This window comes from Crinia signifera, chromosome 4 (genome assembly GCF_055691185.1).
Source record: "Crinia signifera chromosome 4, ASM5569118v1, whole genome shotgun sequence".
NCBI lineage: Eukaryota > Metazoa > Chordata > Amphibia > Anura > Myobatrachidae > Crinia > Crinia signifera.
The window spans coordinates 104,632,306-104,651,611 of record NC_139220.1 but is presented as its reverse complement, the minus strand read 5'-3'; the positions used below and the strand labels follow the sequence as shown (position 1 = coordinate 104,651,611).

General features: G+C 41.6%; 1 protein-coding gene across 1 annotated transcript in view; it reads right to left on the bottom strand.

Annotated features, from left to right (window-relative positions):
• Window positions 1-13,874, bottom strand: part of HK3 (hexokinase 3) — a 91,183-nt gene extending 77,309 nt beyond the window's left edge. Inside the window, exon 1 of the mRNA XM_083182130.1 lies at window positions 13,790-13,874. Within this exon, the coding sequence (XP_083038256.1) occupies window positions 13,790-13,846 (57 nt within the window). The 5' untranslated portion in view covers window positions 13,847-13,874. The remainder of the gene's footprint in view (window positions 1-13,789) is intronic.
• Window positions 13,875-19,306: the final 5,432 nt, after the last annotated feature.

Below are 19,306 nucleotides of genomic sequence, written 5' to 3'. Positions count from 1 at the left end.
TATGAAGTTATTTATTCCTTATGTCAACAACAATGTCGACAGATTCACACTGTCGACATTGACATAAATCTGATGAGCCAGTCAAGAATATAATGTTGACATTTTGAGAGTCAACATTCTAAATGTCAACATCCGTAATGGAACCCAATAATGGTGCAATGGCAGAATAGGCTTTTATATGTTGTATGACGTATATGTTTAAGTGAAGTCTATTGCTTTTTCTGTACATTATTAGACAGCTAAACCTTCATTATGAAATATATTTTTTATTTTATTTCATTCTCTATTCTGTATAAAGGGATTTAGCTATGTATTTCCTAATGTTTAGAAGAAACTGTGTACAGATAAATCTAGCTCAACTCCTACAGACTGACAATGAAATGCTTGCCAAGATCCCAAGCCTCACAAATATTGGAACAGAATCATATAATAATCTTATGTTATGACATAGCACATGACTGAGCAGATCTGCAGAGAATACAGCAATGCTGCTGTATGCTGTACGTAAAAGGTGAATTTTCCATCTACATTCAACAATCTATGGAATGTTTTGGAGGATGGTGGAATTAGCTGCAAAGTTTTTTACATCTTTTAATATCAAACATATCCAGGGCTGCCGACAGGGGGGTGCTGTGGGTAGAGCTGTCCCAGGCCCCAGCATCTGGAGGGACCCGGGCAGCTGCAAAACTCTTCCCTCCTCGGCGGCCCCACAGCCAGGCACGCACAATACACAGTGCAGCCTGCAGAGCGCAGAGCCTAGGATACAGAGGGGCTTGGCGTTCCACAGGCTGCACAGTGCGCTCCTGACCGTCCTTGAAGGAGGGGGATGCCTCGCCGCCGGTTGGTACCTAATGCTAATTTGGGGGGAAGTAGGGGGAGGTGGGTTACGCGCGGGGGGGAGTGCCGCTGGGGGCCCGGGGGCTCAGACTGATGGTCAGTCCCGGGCCCCAACATTTCTAGTGACGGCCCTGAACATATCTATGCAGGTTGACAACAAAAAAGACTGAAAAGTCCCAAGGCGCTACCAGTCCTTGCAGCCGAAATTCCAAAGCGAGGACCACTTAGCACTCCTCCTGTACGTATCTTCCAAAACAAATGGGAACTCCTGGCGCTAGACTTGTATATTCAAACTCCCGATAATTCTCTCATGCAAATATGGAGACAAGGAAACGTGTGTAAATAATGGATAGGGTACAACTAAATAGGGGGTGAGTGGGCCCAAAAAATGAAGTCGTACCACGACTCACACTTTGCAAGTGGTTACAATTATGTAACGGTTTCTTTAAGGTCCACCAACGTGTGAGACAGAGGGTATTACCAAGGACAGGTGAAATCAAAGGTGCATACCGTACTCAACTGTATAAACAGGAGTTGGAAACATATAAAGGTTTCTTTTAATCCTAAGAATCACATTAACACGTGACAATGAAGGTACTTCGTACCATACTCACGAATAAGTACTGGTACCATAAACACATAAAGGTATCTTGTGGTGGGACTGGTGGGTGGCAAACCTCCACTTGATAGGTCCCCACGTAGCAACGGATGTACCCAAAAATGAAGGGATACCAGTCTCAGTAACAAGATGATTTATTTTAAAAAACTGTAAAACGTGACCCATTGGCCAAGGGCACGATACAGATTAAAAAGTACAAATGAAGCAAAATGAACATAAAAAAGCATAAGAACTCACTTGACATCCAACATGTTTCGGCGGGCTCTGCCGCCTTTTTCAAGGATAATCAGTGAGTGAAGCATACAGAGTTCTTATAGCAAGATGGAGGAACCGTTTCCGGGTCATGGTGCATTTCCCTAGAGTGATGTAGATAACACTCATAGGGTCTAATAAATAGCCTAATTCTACCCATCGCTAGGTGAAGTGATGAAGTATAATAATATAAAACATAAAGTGACAGCGTTAAAGAAGTAGACAAGGGAATAACCTGTACTCGGGCGATGGTATCCGGCTATTGGAACGCATCCCCGGAAGTGTTGAGACGCATATCCGGTTGGTGCGCCGGGTAATGCGTACGTGCATACATAGCATAAAATATTGGTTCCCCTTATGTGAGGCGTGAAATCCGGATGCGCACAGGGGGAAATATATGTGAAAAGGCCGGATGAGGCACGTGACTTGGTGGAACGCAGTCAGTGACGTCTGCGCTCCACAATATAGGAAGTGGGATAACTCCTATATTGTGCAATAGGCGAACTAATAATGTATACGTTCTCCTGTTCTTCTTAAAAGTGCAAAAGAATATGCTGGACGATAAAGTGCAGTAGTGCATGTAAACATATGTAAAGTGACCAGATGCGACACGTGACTTCCTGGAACGCAAACAGTGACGTCTGCGTTCCAAAATATAGGAAGTGGGATAACATGTGTATGGTATAATGGGCAGACTAATAATATATGCATTCCCATCAAACTGCACTAAATTATAAAGTGCAGTGGTCCATATATTATAAACATGAAAGGGTTCCTCCATTTACAATATATATAACAAAACATACTGTAAATAAATTAACATGAATAAAAAAGTAGCAACATCATAAAAACTATTTTCACTTAAATGACGGTGTACACACAATTCATATAGATGAGAAAGGAAGCTGGAACATCATAAAAACCATTTTAACTCGAATTCATGATTAAGGCCAGACGGGGAGAGAGTGGACAGATTAAATATCCACCTCATCTCCGTTTGTGCCAGTCTAACATCTCTGTTATGGTTTCTCCAATCACCCTTAACTGCCTCTAACCCCCAAAAACCTGTGATAAATTTCACAGAACTATCATGAGTTTCTGCGAAATGTAGGGAGAAAGGGTGGTCCTTAAAGCCTTTTTTAATGTTACGAACATGTTCGGCTAATCGAACCTTTAGATTTCTTTTGGTTTTGCCGATATACAGCTTATCACATGCACATCGGATCGCGTAAATAACGTAATTCGTGTTGCAAGTGATAAACTGTTTAGGCTTCACAGTGATGTTTTTAAATTTTATCTCTGTGAATTTCCTAACAGTAGAGGGGTGGGATTTACACATGGAGCAATCTCCACATCTGTGGAAACCGTTGTTTCGTGTAGACATAGTACCCTTTTCCATAAAAGCGCTCCTGACTAATTGATCTTTTAAGCTAGTCGCTCTTCTATATATAAATTTGGGGTTCTGCGGCAAAATACTAACGAGAGCCGGATCTTCAAGTAACACTCTCCAATTTCTCTTGATGATATGCTCAATAGATTTATGGTAAGCATTATACTGAGTGCTGAAGGCTATAGTATATTCGTTAGTGTTAGTAGTAGAAGTAGGTTTATTCTTAAGCAGATCTGCTCTAGGGAGCAATCTAGTCTCCTCCAGAGCTCCCTCAACAAGAGTGATGTTATACCCTTTATTAATGAATTTATTTTTCATTAAAGCGGCACTTTCTTCAAAGTCGGTAACATTAGAGCAGTTCCGTTTTAAGCGTACAAATTGCCCTTTAGGAATATTAGAAATCCATTTCTTGTGGTGATTGCTCGAAGGGTTGATGTATGAATTCGAGTCTGAGGGTTTATAATAAACAGAGGTTTCAATCTTATTATCTTTTATATAAATCCTAAGATCGAGAAAGTTTACCTCATTTTTACTGATGTTAAAAGTAAGATGAATATTAAATGGATTTGTATTAAGGTAATCACAGAACTTTTTAAGTTCTGCCTCCGGACCTCTCCATATAAACAAAACATCATCTATATATCTCCACCACTGGACCAGATTTGCCTCCCAGTCATGACCATGCCATACCATCAGGTTTTCCCATCTGGCCATGAACATGTTGGCATAACTGGGGGCAAATCTGGTCCCCATGGCGGTACCAACCTCCTGATTATAGAAGGTACCGTTAAAATTAAAATAGTTATTCGTGAGAATAAACTCTATACCTTGTATAATTAAATCTTGCAGTTCTGGGTTGATATTAGTTTCTTGTAAGGCAAGTTTCACTGCTTGTATACCATCAACATGCCTAATAATCGTGTATAGGGATGTTACATCCGCGGTGATTAAAAAACATTCATCATCCCATTCAACCCCACCGATTTTATTCAGTACGTCCTTGGTATCTTTTAAATGGGACCTATTTGTAAGGACAATAGGTTGGAGGTGGTGATCTATAAAATACGAAAGATTGGCCGTAATACTGTTGGTGCCTGCAACAATAGGTCGCCCTGGGGGGTTCTGAGCATCCTTGTGAATCTTTGGCAAAAGATATAGGACAGGAATGGAGTAGTCTTCCCTTACCAAAAATTCAGCAGTTTCGTTACTCAGAGTCCCCAAATTAACAAAATTATCAATCAAACTCTTTAAATTGGCGAGAATTTTATAGGAGGGGTCTGTCTTTAGTTTTTTGTAAGTGACTCCATCATTGAGTTGGCGGGCTACTTCAGCTGTATACATAGACTTATTAAGAACAACTACAGCTCCGCCTTTGTCGGCGGGCTTAATAATTATATTCAAATTACCTTTAAGGCTATCAACAGCATTTCTTTCTTCCAAAGTCAAATTATGCTTTAGTGACGGGAGGTTATCTTTTAATATTTTAAGTTCATTGTTGACCATTTTTTGAAATGACTCAATGAAACAACCTCTGACATGCTGAGGGTTAAACGTCGAAGGTTTTCTGAAAGGATTAGTGGTCCGATCAGTTGTTTCTGAATTTTTTTCTTGAAAAAATTTCTTTATTGTAATCTTCCTAATAAATTTGTTAACATCAAGGTATAGATCAAAAAAATTGATGGAATTACTAGGTGCGTATTTTAAACCTTTTTGTAATATTTTGGTTTCACCCTCAGTTAAAGTGTGGTCACTTAAATTGTATATTTTGGTGACTTGGTCCTCTGAATTAGGGGGGGAGATTTTAGTGGAACCTCGTTTCCTTCTACTTCGTTTTCTTGTACCTCCTCTTTTGCCCCTTTTGATTCTCCTATAAAGAGTGGGATTCGTTGGGGTGGGTGTGGCTAGTTGATTCTCCATGTCTGACGGTTCCTGTCTAAAAAATCCTCGTTATGGTGCATAGACAATCTGTTGGGTGGATGCTCCAGATTCTCAAACCTATTTTGAGATGAGAAACGATCAACCCAATTAGATGGACCCTCTCCTTCATGGAACCTTCTCCTGCCGGGAGGCTGCTCTGGAAAGACTGGGTCATTCCTCCTATCTACCCAAGGTCTAGAATTCTTTTTGAATGGTACCCTTTTCCATCCTCTTTGGTTATAATTTCTAGGAGTCCTAGGGGGTAGTGGAGTTCTCTCATGATTAGGATTGGACCTCAGAATTTCACTATAGAGAGGTTTGGGTCTGGAGGGTGATTGATAACTCTGGGGTTTCTTTTTAGGATCCCTTTTTGGGACAGTGGTCCCGGAGACGGGTCGGCCGCATATCACTGGTGGCCCTGGAACGGACCTCCCAGGTAATGCTACCTCTTTTATCCCGTCAGCGGAAGCCCTGTCTCTCTGGAACTTTTTTTGTTTCCTCCTCATAAGTTCCCTTTCGTTTTTTTGGAGTTTTAATTTGATCTTACTTTCAAATTCTTTATACTCCAGTTGATCCTTAAATGGATCAGTCAGAGTTTCAAGTTTTTTTAGGGTGGATTCAACCTCCTCCATATCTCTTTTCCTCTCCTGAATAATTAATTCCATCAGTGATATGGAGCATGTATTGAGGGTTTGTTCCCATCTTTCTAAAAACATATCTGACGGTTTGTTAAATGACGCCTTTTTGATTATCTGAAGTCCCCTGGGGATAAGCTTCACTGAGAGATACTTCTCTAGTGTAGTGACCTCCCACCAGAGACGGCTCTCTTTTAATAGAGTGGTCTCCAGTTTAGACATCACATTTTCTAAGGTGTCATCAACAATTTCAATGTCACCTATAGTATCTAAAGAGAATACTGTATCGATATGTTGGTGACGTATACTGCGATGAACATACATGGTAGCAGCCTAGAACAATATTTCAAAAGTGAATGAACAAACTGACAACAAAAAAGACTGAAAAGTCCCAAGGCGCTACCAGTCCTTGCAGCCGAAATTCCAAAGCGAGGACCACTTAGCACTCCTCCTGTACGTATCTTCCAAAACAAATGGGAACTCCTGGCGCTAGACTTGTATATTCAAACTCCCGATAATTCTCTCATGCAAATATGGAGACAAGGAAACGTGTGTAAATAATGGATAGGGTACAACTAAATAGGGGGTGAGTGGGCCCAAAAAATGAAGTCGTACCACGACTCACACTTTGCAAGTGGTTACAATTATGTAACGGTTTCTTTAAGGTCCACCAACGTGTGAGACAGAGGGTATTACCAAGGACAGGTGAAATCAAAGGTGCATACCGTACTCAACTGTATAAACAGGAGTTGGAAACATATAAAGGTTTCTTTTAATCCTAAGAATCACATTAACACGTGACAATGAAGGTACTTCGTACCATACTCACGAATAAGTACTGGTACCATAAACACATAAAGGTATCTTGTGGTGGGACTGGTGGGTGGCAAACCTCCACTTGATAGGTCCCCACGTAGCAACGGATGTACCCAAAAATGAAGGGATACCAGTCTCAGTAACAAGATGATTTATTTTAAAAAACTGTAAAACGTGACCCATTGGCCAAGGGCACGATACAGATTAAAAAGTACAAATGAAGCAAAATGAACATAAAAAAGCATAAGAACTCACTTGACATCCAACATGTTTCGGCGGGCTCTGCCGCCTTTTTCAAGGATAATCAGTGAGTGAAGCATACAGAGTTCTTATAGCAAGATGGAGGAACCGTTTCCGGGTCATGGTGCATTTCCCTAGAGTGATGTAGATAACACTCATAGGGTCTAATAAATAGCCTAATTCTACCCATCGCTAGGTGAAGTGATGAAGTATAATAATATAAAACATAAAGTGACAGCGTTAAAGAAGTTCCAGGGCCACCAGTGATATGCGGCCGACCCGTCTCCGGGACCACTGTCCCAAAAAGGGATCCTAAAAAGAAACCCCAGAGTTATCAATCACCCTCCAGACCCAAACCTCTCTATAGTGAAATTCTGAGGTCCAATCCTAATCATGAGAGAACTCCACTACCCCCTAGGACTCCTAGAAATTATAACCAAAGAGGATGGAAAAGGGTACCATTCAAAAAGAATTCTAGACCTTGGGTAGATAGGAGGAATGACCCAGTCTTTCCAGAGCAGCCTCCCGGCAGGAGAAGGTTCCATGAAGGAGAGGGTCCATCTAATTGGGTTGATCGTTTCTCATCTCAAAATAGGTTTGAGAATCTGGAGCATCCACCCAACAGATTGTCTATGCACCATAACGAGGATTTTTTAGACAGGAACCGTCAGACATGGAGAATCAACTAGCCACACCCACCCCAACGAATCCCACTCTTTATAGGAGAATCAAAAGGGGCAAAAGAGGAGGTACAAGAAAACGAAGTAGAAGGAAACGAGGTTCCACTAAAATCTCCCCCCCTAATTCAGAGGACCAAGTCACCAAAATATACAATTTAAGTGACCACACTTTAACTGAGGGTGAAACCAAAATATTACAAAAAGGTTTAAAATACGCACCTAGTAATTCCATCAATTTTTTTGATCTATACCTTGATGTTAACAAATTTATTAGGAAGATTACAATAAAGAAATTTTTTCAAGAAAAAAATTCAGAAACAACTGATCGGACCACTAATCCTTTCAGAAAACCTTCGACGTTTAACCCTCAGCATGTCAGAGGTTGTTTCATTGAGTCATTTCAAAAAATGGTCAACAATGAACTTAAAATATTAAAAGATAACCTCCCGTCACTAAAGCATAATTTGACTTTGGAAGAAAGAAATGCTGTTGATAGCCTTAAAGGTAATTTGAATATAATTATTAAGCCCGCCGACAAAGGCGGAGCTGTAGTTGTTCTTAATAAGTCTATGTATACAGCTGAAGTAGCCCGCCAACTCAATGATGGAGTCACTTACAAAAAACTAAAGACAGACCCCTCCTATAAAATTCTCGCCAATTTAAAGAGTTTGATTGATAATTTTGTTAATTTGGGGACTCTGAGTAACGAAACTGCTGAATTTTTGGTAAGGGAAGACTACTCCATTCCTGTCCTATATCTTTTGCCAAAGATTCACAAGGATGCTCAGAACCCCCCAGGGCGACCTATTGTTGCAGGCACCAACAGTATTACGGCCAATCTTTCGTATTTTATAGATCACCACCTCCAACCTATTGTCCTTACAAATAGGTCCCATTTAAAAGATACCAAGGACGTACTGAATAAAATCGGTGGGGTTGAATGGGATGATGAATGTTTTTTAATCACCGCGGATGTAACATCCCTATACACGATTATTAGGCATGTTGATGGTATACAAGCAGTGAAACTTGCCTTACAAGAAACTAATATCAACCCAGAACTGCAAGATTTAATTATACAAGGTATAGAGTTTATTCTCACGAATAACTATTTTAATTTTAACGGTACCTTCTATAATCAGGAGGTTGGTACCGCCATGGGGACCAGATTTGCCCCCAGTTATGCCAACATGTTCATGGCCAGATGGGAAAACCTGATGGTATGGCATGGTCATGACTGGGAGGCAAATCTGGTCCAGTGGTGGAGATATATAGATGATGTTTTGTTTATATGGAGAGGTCCGGAGGCAGAACTTAAAAAGTTCTGTGATTACCTTAATACAAATCCATTTAATATTCATCTTACTTTTAACATCAGTAAAAATGAGGTAAACTTTCTCGATCTTAGGATTTATATAAAAGATAATAAGATTGAAACCTCTGTTTATTATAAACCCTCAGACTCGAATTCATACATCAACCCTTCGAGCAATCACCACAAGAAATGGATTTCTAATATTCCTAAAGGGCAATTTGTACGCTTAAAACGGAACTGCTCTAATGTTACCGACTTTGAAGAAAGTGCCGCTTTAATGAAAAATAAATTCATTAATAAAGGGTATAACATCACTCTTGTTGAGGGAGCTCTGGAGGAGACTAGATTGCTCCCTAGAGCAGATCTGCTTAAGAATAAACCTACTTCTACTACTAACACTAACGAATATACTATAGCCTTCAGCACTCAGTATAATGCTTACCATAAATCTATTGAGCATATCATCAAGAGAAATTGTAGAGTGTTACTTGAAGATCCGGCTCTCGTTAGTATTTTGCCGCAGAACCCCAAATTTATATATAGAAGAGCGACTAGCTTAAAAGATCAATTAGTCAGGAGCGCTTTTATGGAAAAAGGTACTATGTCTACACGAAACAACGGTTTCCACAGATGTGGAGATTGCTCCATGTGTAAATCCCACCCCTCTACTGTTAGGAAATTCACAGAGATAAAATTTAAAAACATCACTGTGAAGCCTAAACAGTTTATCACTTGCAACACGAATTACGTTATTTACGCGATCCGATGTGCATGTGATAAGCTGTATATCGGCAAAACCAAAAGAAATCTAAAGGTTCGATTAGCCGAACATGTTCGTAACATTAAAAAAGGCTTTAAGGACCACCCTTTCTCCCTACATTTCGCAGAAACTCATGATAGTTCTGTGAAATTTATCACAGGTTTTTGGGGGTTAGAGGCAGTTAAGGGTGATTGGAGAAACCATAACAGAGATGTTAGACTGGCACAAACGGAGATGAGGTGGATATTTAATCTGTCCACTCTCTCCCCGTCTGGCCTTAATCATGAATTCGAGTTAAAATGGTTTTTATGATGTTCCAGCTTCCTTTCTCATCTATATGAATTGTGTGTACACCGTCATTTAAGTGAAAATAGTTTTTATGATGTTGCTACTTTTTTATTCATGTTAATTTATTTACAGTATGTTTTGTTATATATATTGTAAATGGAGGAACCCTTTCATGTTTATAATATATGGACCACTGCACTTTATAATTTAGTGCAGTTTGATGGGAATGCATATATTATTAGTCTGCCCATTATACCATACACATGTTATCCCACTTCCTATATTTTGGAACGCAGACGTCACTGTTTGCGTTCCAGGAAGTCACGTGTCGCATCTGGTCACTTTACATATGTTTACATGCACTACTGCACTTTATCGTCCAGCATATTCTTTTGCACTTTTAAGAAGAACAGGAGAACGTATACATTATTAGTTCGCCTATTGCACAATATAGGAGTTATCCCACTTCCTATATTGTGGAGCGCAGACGTCACTGACTGCGTTCCACCAAGTCACGTGCCTCATCCGGCCTTTTCACATATATTTCCCCCTGTGCGCATCCGGATTTCACGCCTCACATAAGGGGAACCAATATTTTATGCTATGTATGCACGTACGCATTACCCGGCGCACCAACCGGATATGCGTCTCAACACTTCCGGGGATGCGTTCCAATAGCCGGATACCATCGCCCGAGTACAGGTTATTCCCTTGTCTACTTCTTTAACGCTGTCACTTTATGTTTTATATTATTATACTTCATCACTTCACCTAGCGATGGGTAGAATTAGGCTATTTATTAGACCCTATGAGTGTTATCTACATCACTCTAGGGAAATGCACCATGACCCAGAAACGGTTCCTCCATCTTGCTATAAGAACTCTGTATGCTTCACTCACTGATTATCCTTGAAAAAGGCGGCAGAGCCCGCCGAAACATGTTGGATGTCAAGTGAGTTCTTATGCTTTTTTATGTTCATTTTGCTTCATTTGTACTTTTTAATCTGTATCGTGCCCTTGGCCAATGGGTCACGTTTTACAGTTTTTTAAAATAAATCATCTTGTTACTGAGACTGGTATCCCTTCATTTTTGGGTACATCCGTTGCTACGTGGGGACCTATCAAGTGGAGGTTTGCCACCCACCAGTCCCACCACAAGATACCTTTATGTGTTTATGGTACCAGTACTTATTCGTGAGTATGGTACGAAGTACCTTCATTGTCACGTGTTAATGTGATTCTTAGGATTAAAAGAAACCTTTATATGTTTCCAACTCCTGTTTATACAGTTGAGTACGGTATGCACCTTTGATTTCACCTGTCCTTGGTAATACCCTCTGTCTCACACGTTGGTGGACCTTAAAGAAACCGTTACATAATTGTAACCACTTGCAAAGTGTGAGTCGTGGTACGACTTCATTTTTTGGGCCCACTCACCCCCTATTTAGTTGTACCCTATCCATTATTTACACACGTTTCCTTGTCTCCATATTTGCATGAGAGAATTATCGGGAGTTTGAATATACAAGTCTAGCGCCAGGAGTTCCCATTTGTTTTGGAAGATATCTATGCAGGTATTAAGATTTCCGGAGGAACCCTATGGACTGGAGCTTAAGAAAGCACATTACAGTATAAAGGAAAAATAGTCTTTTATTTTTTTCCAAAACATTATTAAAGTATATTATTTATATTACAACTGGAGTAAAATGAATACTGTCTGTCAATGTAACTATTATTTTCTATTTGCTGTAATGTCATGTGTCTAGTTTGCTCCGCTGGCAGATGGCAATCCTACAGATTTTCAGGCGCAACCTTGATCAAATATTAGCTGTCATGTCAGTTATTATTCGTTCTGGGGTAAATTGAATGTACTGTATCACATCTTTAGGACAATAAGAAGAGATTCGTCAGTATTAGGCTATAAAAGTTGTACTGACTCATTAGTCTTCCATGACTACAAAGTAAATAAAACATAATGCACGCCCTAGATAGTTAGCTTTTTTTTTAATGCATATATACCACATATAGGGGGTGATTCAGGTTGGTTGTACAATGTAAGTACGGGATGCAGTTAGTATCCCGGCATTCGGAATCCCGGCGGTCGAAATCCCGACTGCCGAAATACCGGCACTTTGTCCCTCTCTAGAGAGAGAATAAATTAGTGTGCCGAGCATAGCGAGTCACCGGGCCCGCTACATGGCGAGTGCAGCGAGCCCGCAAGAGGGGGGGGCCATCCACGTCCCCCCTTGTCGGGATTTCGGCGGTCGGGATTCCGGCGTCGGGATTTTAACCGCCGGGATCCCGTAAATACTGGCAGCTTTATTCTTACACTGCAATTTAGATTTCAGTTAGTTTGAACACATCCCACCCAAATCTAACTTTCTCTGCACATGTTACATCTGCTCCACATGCAGTGCACATGGTGTTGCCCATTAGAGAGATATTTTGCTTTTGCGAGCCAACCTGAATTAGACCCATAGTCATATAAAGTATCGTATTAACCTTTAGGATAAAGTTCGGTACTTGTGTAGTTTCATGGCAGCACGCTACACTACGCTGTCAGCGTAGCCCAACGGCAGCCTAGCGTAAGTAAGTTTAATTTATATAGCGCACTTTCTCCAACAGGACTCAAGGCGTAGTTAGCATAGTGTCCCCGAGGCAGCTCTGTGTAGTCAGCGTAGTGTCCCTGTCAGGCAGCGTAGTCACTGTATTGTCCCTGCAAGTTGCAGCTCTGTCCCCGGCATGCCTGGCTAGCCCAGTGAGCGCCTCTCACACAACGCTGATAACCGCCAGATGCCTTGCTCTGGTGGACGCTGGCGGAGAGGCGATCACGTGGGTGCCGTTGGAGAGGCGCTCCATCTGCCTGAGACGCACAAGCGTCTCATACACTTGTGCGTCTCAGTAATTCATGCGGCAGGGTACGGCAACCCTGCCCGTGTCCACTTCAGAGAAATGGTCAGGGTTAGGGGTGCGCTTGCCAAGTGCGCCTCATGCACAATAAAGGACGCATTTGCCAGTGCTCCGCATTACATACAGGAAAATGCCTCCATTTTAAACCCCCACTATCAACGTCAGCCTGAAGTGAGGCGAGCGCACGCGTTACACGTCCTCCCAACCTGTTCATACCCCCACTATCCACGGCGGCGTGTAGTTGATTTTATAAAGTGTGGCGAGCGCAGTGAGCCACCGAGCCCCACAAGGGGACGTGTAAAATGTGCCCAAAGAATGGCGAGCGCAGTAAGTCCCACGATGGGTCGCGGAATACACGTCAAGTAATCCGCGTCCCCACATGGGGCCCGCTGTGCTCGCCACGCTTCTGGCCCGGTGGCCCTCTGCGCTTCCACGCTTTATGAAATCAACTCCACGCTGACGTGGATAGTGGGGATATGAATAGGTCAGGAGAACGCATACCACGTCCCATCGCGGGGCACGCTACGCTCGCCACGCTTCAGGCTGACATGGATAGTGGGGATGTTTCAGGAACACATTCACACCTTTCATGTCAGGCAGGTAAAAAATGGTCAATGGTTCCCACACAATGTAATAAGCGCTGACTGACTACGCTAACTGCGTAACTGGGTGAGTTATTTTGTTTCTGTGCAGGGAAAATACTGACTGCTTTATTTTTACAAATTCAAATAAAAAAAGTTGTGTAAAAATATTATATTTCCTATATAAGGTAAGCATTACAGGTCATTATAATGAATAAAAATGTTTTCTTGCCAATTTTTACACCTATTTTGAAAAATTCACTTTCCACTCAAACGGTTAAGAGGGAAGTCCAGGAACAGAGAATTGTGTGCCTCCTGGAATGGGTCATGTTGGGAGGTATGATGACTTCATTTTGAAGTTTTGTTCTGACCCATGGGAAGATTTATCAAATCTTGGGGTAAGAGAAACACAGCCTGTAAAATGAGCTGATTGGTCGGTGTTTTAACTCTTGATTTATGACCAGCATGACACTAATGCTTAATACTGTAAAGGATGCCCCCCAGAGGAGGAGTGCTAGCATAGATTTTAGGTAGGGACAGTGTTCTCACCTCCTTGCTGATGGCTTGCTGAGCATTCCTTGCTGAACCTGAATGTGACTTTTCCATATCTTTATGTTTCTGACAGAAACAGCAGCACACTGAGGAGAAAACAGTGAATGTATAAAACAGGAACAGAAGAAAGACATTGGCAATGCAATAAATTACATAAACAAGAAGTGTCAACACTAACTAACACATGATTTCCAATCTCTGGGTAGGGATTGTCCTATATGTCATACTGTACCTTGTGCAAGGATGAACTTCACAAGAGGAAATGATAAACTGCTGTATTTACATAAGCACACGGGAAATAACCTGAAGAAAGAAAGAATAAGCACCCTGACCACATATTGGGAAAGGACATGAGAGTAATAGTAATACCTACTGCTCTTTCTTCCAATGTGTGCCAGTTTTCCTAGGACTAATCACTTTTTTACACCCAATATCTTTAACCCTTTGAGTGCCAAGTGAGTTTGTCAAAATAAGTGTGAAAATTGTCAAGCAAGCCTTTTTATTCATCATAATGACCTGTAATGTTTACCTGATATAGGAAATCTTTTTTTACACAACATTTTTAAATTTATATAACAAATGTGAGTGACGCTGGCATATTTAGCAGATATTTTGCATATATCTCACAGAGATGTTGGCATTCAAAGGGGTAAATCCAAACATGATGCACAGTAATGGGTATATTTCACTCTTAACTTATTCAAGCCCCCAAATGAAGTTCAGTATAGGGTGGATTTATGGCCTTTGCATACATATAGGTTTATTAGTTTTTCATTTCAAAATTATAGGCGCTTTATGTATATTCTGAAGCTTGTTTATTAATATTATAGTTGGTGTAATGATTAGCATTACTGCCTCACAGCACTGAGGTCATGGGTTTGATTCCCACCATGGCTCTGAGTTTTTTTATCCTCCCCGTATCTGTGTGGGTTTTCTCCGGGTACTCCGGTTTCCTCCCACAATCCAAAAATATACTGGTAGGTTATTTGGCTCCTAACAAAATTAACCTCAGAATGTCTGTGTGCGTGTATATGTGGTAGGGAATATAGATTATAAGCTCCACTGGGGCAGGGACTGATGGGAATGTTCAATTATTCTCTGTAAAGCGCTGCGGGATATGTGTGTGCTGTAAAATTAACTGTTAATAAATAATAATGTATATATCCCTGCTATTCACATAAAGCTGACCACAGGAGATATCTCCTACAGTATATTCAGCTGTAATGAGGATACATTAGTCCCAATTTTTGCAGTTCAGGTCCATACAGTTCCAATAGGTGTCCTGAAGTGGATACAAGTGAGTTAGCAGATGTGTTATTGTCAGGGATTGTATAGAAGGATGTAGTTTCACTGACACTGGCAGCCAAAGCATACTTGCCTACCTGACCTTCTCAATGAGGGAGAAAATGCTCTGTTCCTGGACTTCCCTGGTAATGTATGATTGCCATCACCTGTGGGGAGCTAGGTAATTGATAATAAAACTGTTTCACCACAGGTGATGGCAATCAAACATTACCAGGGAAGTCCAGGTACAGAGCATTTTCTCCCTCATGGAGAAGGTCAGGTAGGCAAGTGTGAGCCAAATACTGGGCAAACATTTGGTTGCTCAGAAGTCCAATAGTGTGGTCAATGTTCACCCAATAGTGTGCCTTTGTATGCCACACTGAGCGGCTTTCCCCCTGCCCGGCGCCGACGGAGGTGGGAGGACGGCGTTGCATAGTGCAGCGCTATGCAGAGCCGTTCTGAAAGCCACTCATCTTCTGGTATATAACCAGCAGATGAGCTGCTTTCCCGGCGATGATGCGGGAGTGCACAGAAGCGCTCACTGCTGGGGCATACACACTGGGCGGCTTTGAGCTGAAAGCCGCTCAAACAGGCTGTTTTGAGCGGCTTTCAGCTCAAAGTCGCCCAGTGTGTATGGTCCTTAAGTGTCTCAAAAGACATTGAAGCAGCTGCAGCCTTGGCATGATTTTGCAGTAACGTATAAGTCATAGCTGCTACTGCTTAACATCCACCTCTAAATCGGGCAATATGTTCTTGTGCATTTTACTCAAGGCCGGATTAACCAATAGACTGATTAGGCGGCAGACTGGGGTGCTGGGTCCTGTGGGGGGGTGCAGTGCCGGCACAATAGTTGCACTGGGATGGGAGCGATTCCTGGTGCTGCTTGTGTTGGGACCAAGCAAGGTCTTGTAAGGGGACACTGGGAAGAGGAGATCCTATGAAAGCCACTGTGACTGAAGCCACTGCCGCCCTTGCCAGCACTGCTAGGGCGGTAAGTGGCAATACGAATGGAGTCAGTGAGGCCGGGACACTGGAAAAAAGAAGATACTGTGCGAGCTGTAGCTGGCTCCTTCGCCGAGTTTGGGATTGATGCCGCTGCCTCCGTTGCCAGCACTGCTAGGGCGGTAAGTGGCAATATATAGGGGGATGAGGTCTGAGCCTGTTACAGACTTTTAGCTGAATATGAGTGATAAAATTTGTGGTGGGGAATGCGGGGAGGGGGCTTCTGAGCGACATTTTTAATAAAAAAGAGTGTATGCTCAATGTCATTAATGGTGCAAGAAATGTTATATAGCCAATGACCTGTGTGTTCAGCATGGGGCAGGGGACATCGCTGAACGATATCATTGAGTCTGAACACTTTGCGCTGAACTTAATGTCCGCAGCACTAATCACTCAAGGTTACTCCCTTAGTAACAATAGATTTATCAGAAAACAAAGAGTAAGTGATTTTTGTGCGCTGACACCTTTCCAGAAAATGTGAGGAGATTACTTCGGTGACAGAAAATAATATGAAATATAAAAAGGAATATACTCTCCTTATCCAGTTTCTTCACCTAACCAGAGGCTCTCCATTAATTTTTATGATTGAGGTATATGAAAGATAAAATTTTATAATAGTGTGATATTGTTGGAATAACAAATTTATTTATAGACACTCGATAAAAGACACACACAAAATCACACACACGAATAAAGTACAACACTGTTGCTACATAAAATGACTAAGGTACACAGGTACTGCCTGACGAAGGGACATTTCAGTCCCGATACGCGTTGCAGCAGTCTGGAGTGTGTCACCAGAGGCCTTTGGTTTTCCGTAGAACCGGGGCTTTCCAGAATTGAAAGACCTTTTCTACAGGCGCTTTAAACACCAGAATCTGGTAAACCTCCACCTTAGTCATTTTATGTAGCAACAGTGTTGTATATTATTCATGTGTGTGATTTTGTGTGTGTCTTTTATCGAGTGTCTATAAATAAATTTGTTATTCCGACAATATCACACTATTATAAAATGTTATCTTTCATATACCTCCATCATACAAATTAATGGAGGACCTCTAGTTAGGCGAAGAAACTGTGGATAAGGAGAGTATATTCCTTTTTATATTTCATATTATTTTCTGTCACCGAAGTTATCTCCTCAAATTTAAGGTGTCAGCGCACAAAAATCACTTACTCTTTGTTTTCTGATAAATCATTTACGATATAGTTTGGTGTGTACACTCAATATCGTTTGCCTGAGAGTTCACAGGAAATCACTGCCGATATCTCCAATGTAGCATATTGGCTAGTGTGTATGGGGCATAATATTGCATAAGCAGTCCCCATAGCTTCCTATGGTGACTGTGATAATTGGCAATTTCCAAGCTTCTAAATGCTTAACTCTAATTGCATCTTTAGAAATCCAAATGAAACATTTTGCCAGGGCGGCCTTTTCCATGTCGACCTACCTGTATTGCTTGTATCATCCTTTTGAACATGATGACCTAATTTATGTCGACCTTTTGACTGTCGGGCAATAGTCGACTGTCGACCCTATGACCTTTACCCATCTAAACAGTTGTTTTACTGATTCCACAGCATGGCATTCAACAGCAGACATTCCACAGCATGCCTTCCACAGCTGGCTTTCCACAGCCTGGCAGTCCATAGCAGGCATTCCACAGCATAGCATTCCGCAGCATGCCTTCAACAGAAGGAATTCCATGGCATGGCATTTAGCTGCATGCCTTCTACAGCAGAAATGCCACAGCACGGCATTCCCAAGCATATATTCTACTGCAGACATTCCAAAGCAAGGCATTTCATTGCAGGCATTCCGCAGCATGGAATACTTAGCAGGCAGCCATAGTATGTAGTTCCACAGCAAGTCTTCCACAGCATTGCATTTCACAGCAGGCATTCCACAGCAGGAATAATTAGAAGGCAGCCATAGTATGTAATTCCACAGCAAGCATTCCACCGCATGGCATTCTGCAGCAAGCCTTCAACAGCATGGCATTTCACAGCAAGCATGTCATAGATTGGCATTCCAAATCTTGCAACCCTCAGCATGGCATTCCACAGCAGGCATTCCTCAGCATGGCATTCTGCAGCAAGCCTTTCACAGAATGGCATTCCGCAGCAGGCATTCTACAGCAGGCGTGCCATAGATTGGCATTCCAAATCCGGCAACCCTCAGCATGGCATTCCATAGCCGGTCTTCCTCTGCATTGCATTCCACAGCAGGCATTCCTCAGCATGGCATTCCACAGATGGGTATTACACAACATGGCTATCCATAGCATGACAATTAATGGCATCAAATACAACACAAAAGCGAAATGTGAAAGTTCTGATGCTGAAACTATGCACTGTAGCAGAAGTGTACCTATTCACATTTCCATTTACCCTGGTACAGATACTTACAAAGAAAGTGGCAGCTGCAGAAGATTCACTAACAAGGAAAATTCCACATTTAATTCCAACTAAATAATTGACATTACAGTATATGCAGACGCACACTAATGATGTGTATTTAATGTACAGCACTGACAGAAAGCAGCCAATGCTAGTGGTTGCACATTGCCAGAAAAGAAAGCCAGACGTACTACTTCATAAATGAATCAGTAAAGATGTACCAGAGAAGAAGTTTCTAGGAATCCCCCAAATATACACACCCACAAGTCACCCACCCTCCCCTCTCCGAGCTACTGTGAGAAAGTCGGATATTGTAGATACCAATTAATAAACAAATGAGAGTGAAGCATTTAAAACACACTGCTCTCTCCTCGTTGTCACATACCTACTGTACTATCCAAAAGGTGCCAGCTGTCCCTGATACAACTCTTCCTGTGCATTTCTTATATTTTACACTTAACATACATTAATGGGAAAGGAATATTTCACATGCAAAAAGAATCATCACATTCAGTAATCCTACCATGATGGTGATTGTATCCCATAAAACCTACACATGGATGCACAAAATTAGTAGTAAATTAGCCTATTAAAAAAAGAACAGAGTTCTGAAGCGTGCTATCCATGTAGGCAGGTGAAATACAAAGCATTGCTTGTGGCATCTGCCAGGCACAGATGAAGGGTAAAGCCACTTGGGCTGCAGTGGGAACATATGATACATACCTATGTCTAATGAAGAAGTGCACTAAGGAGATCTCTTGTCCTTATTAAACTCTATAAACACACACCCATTCTTCCTCCCTTTGAATTATAATGTTACTCCTCCCA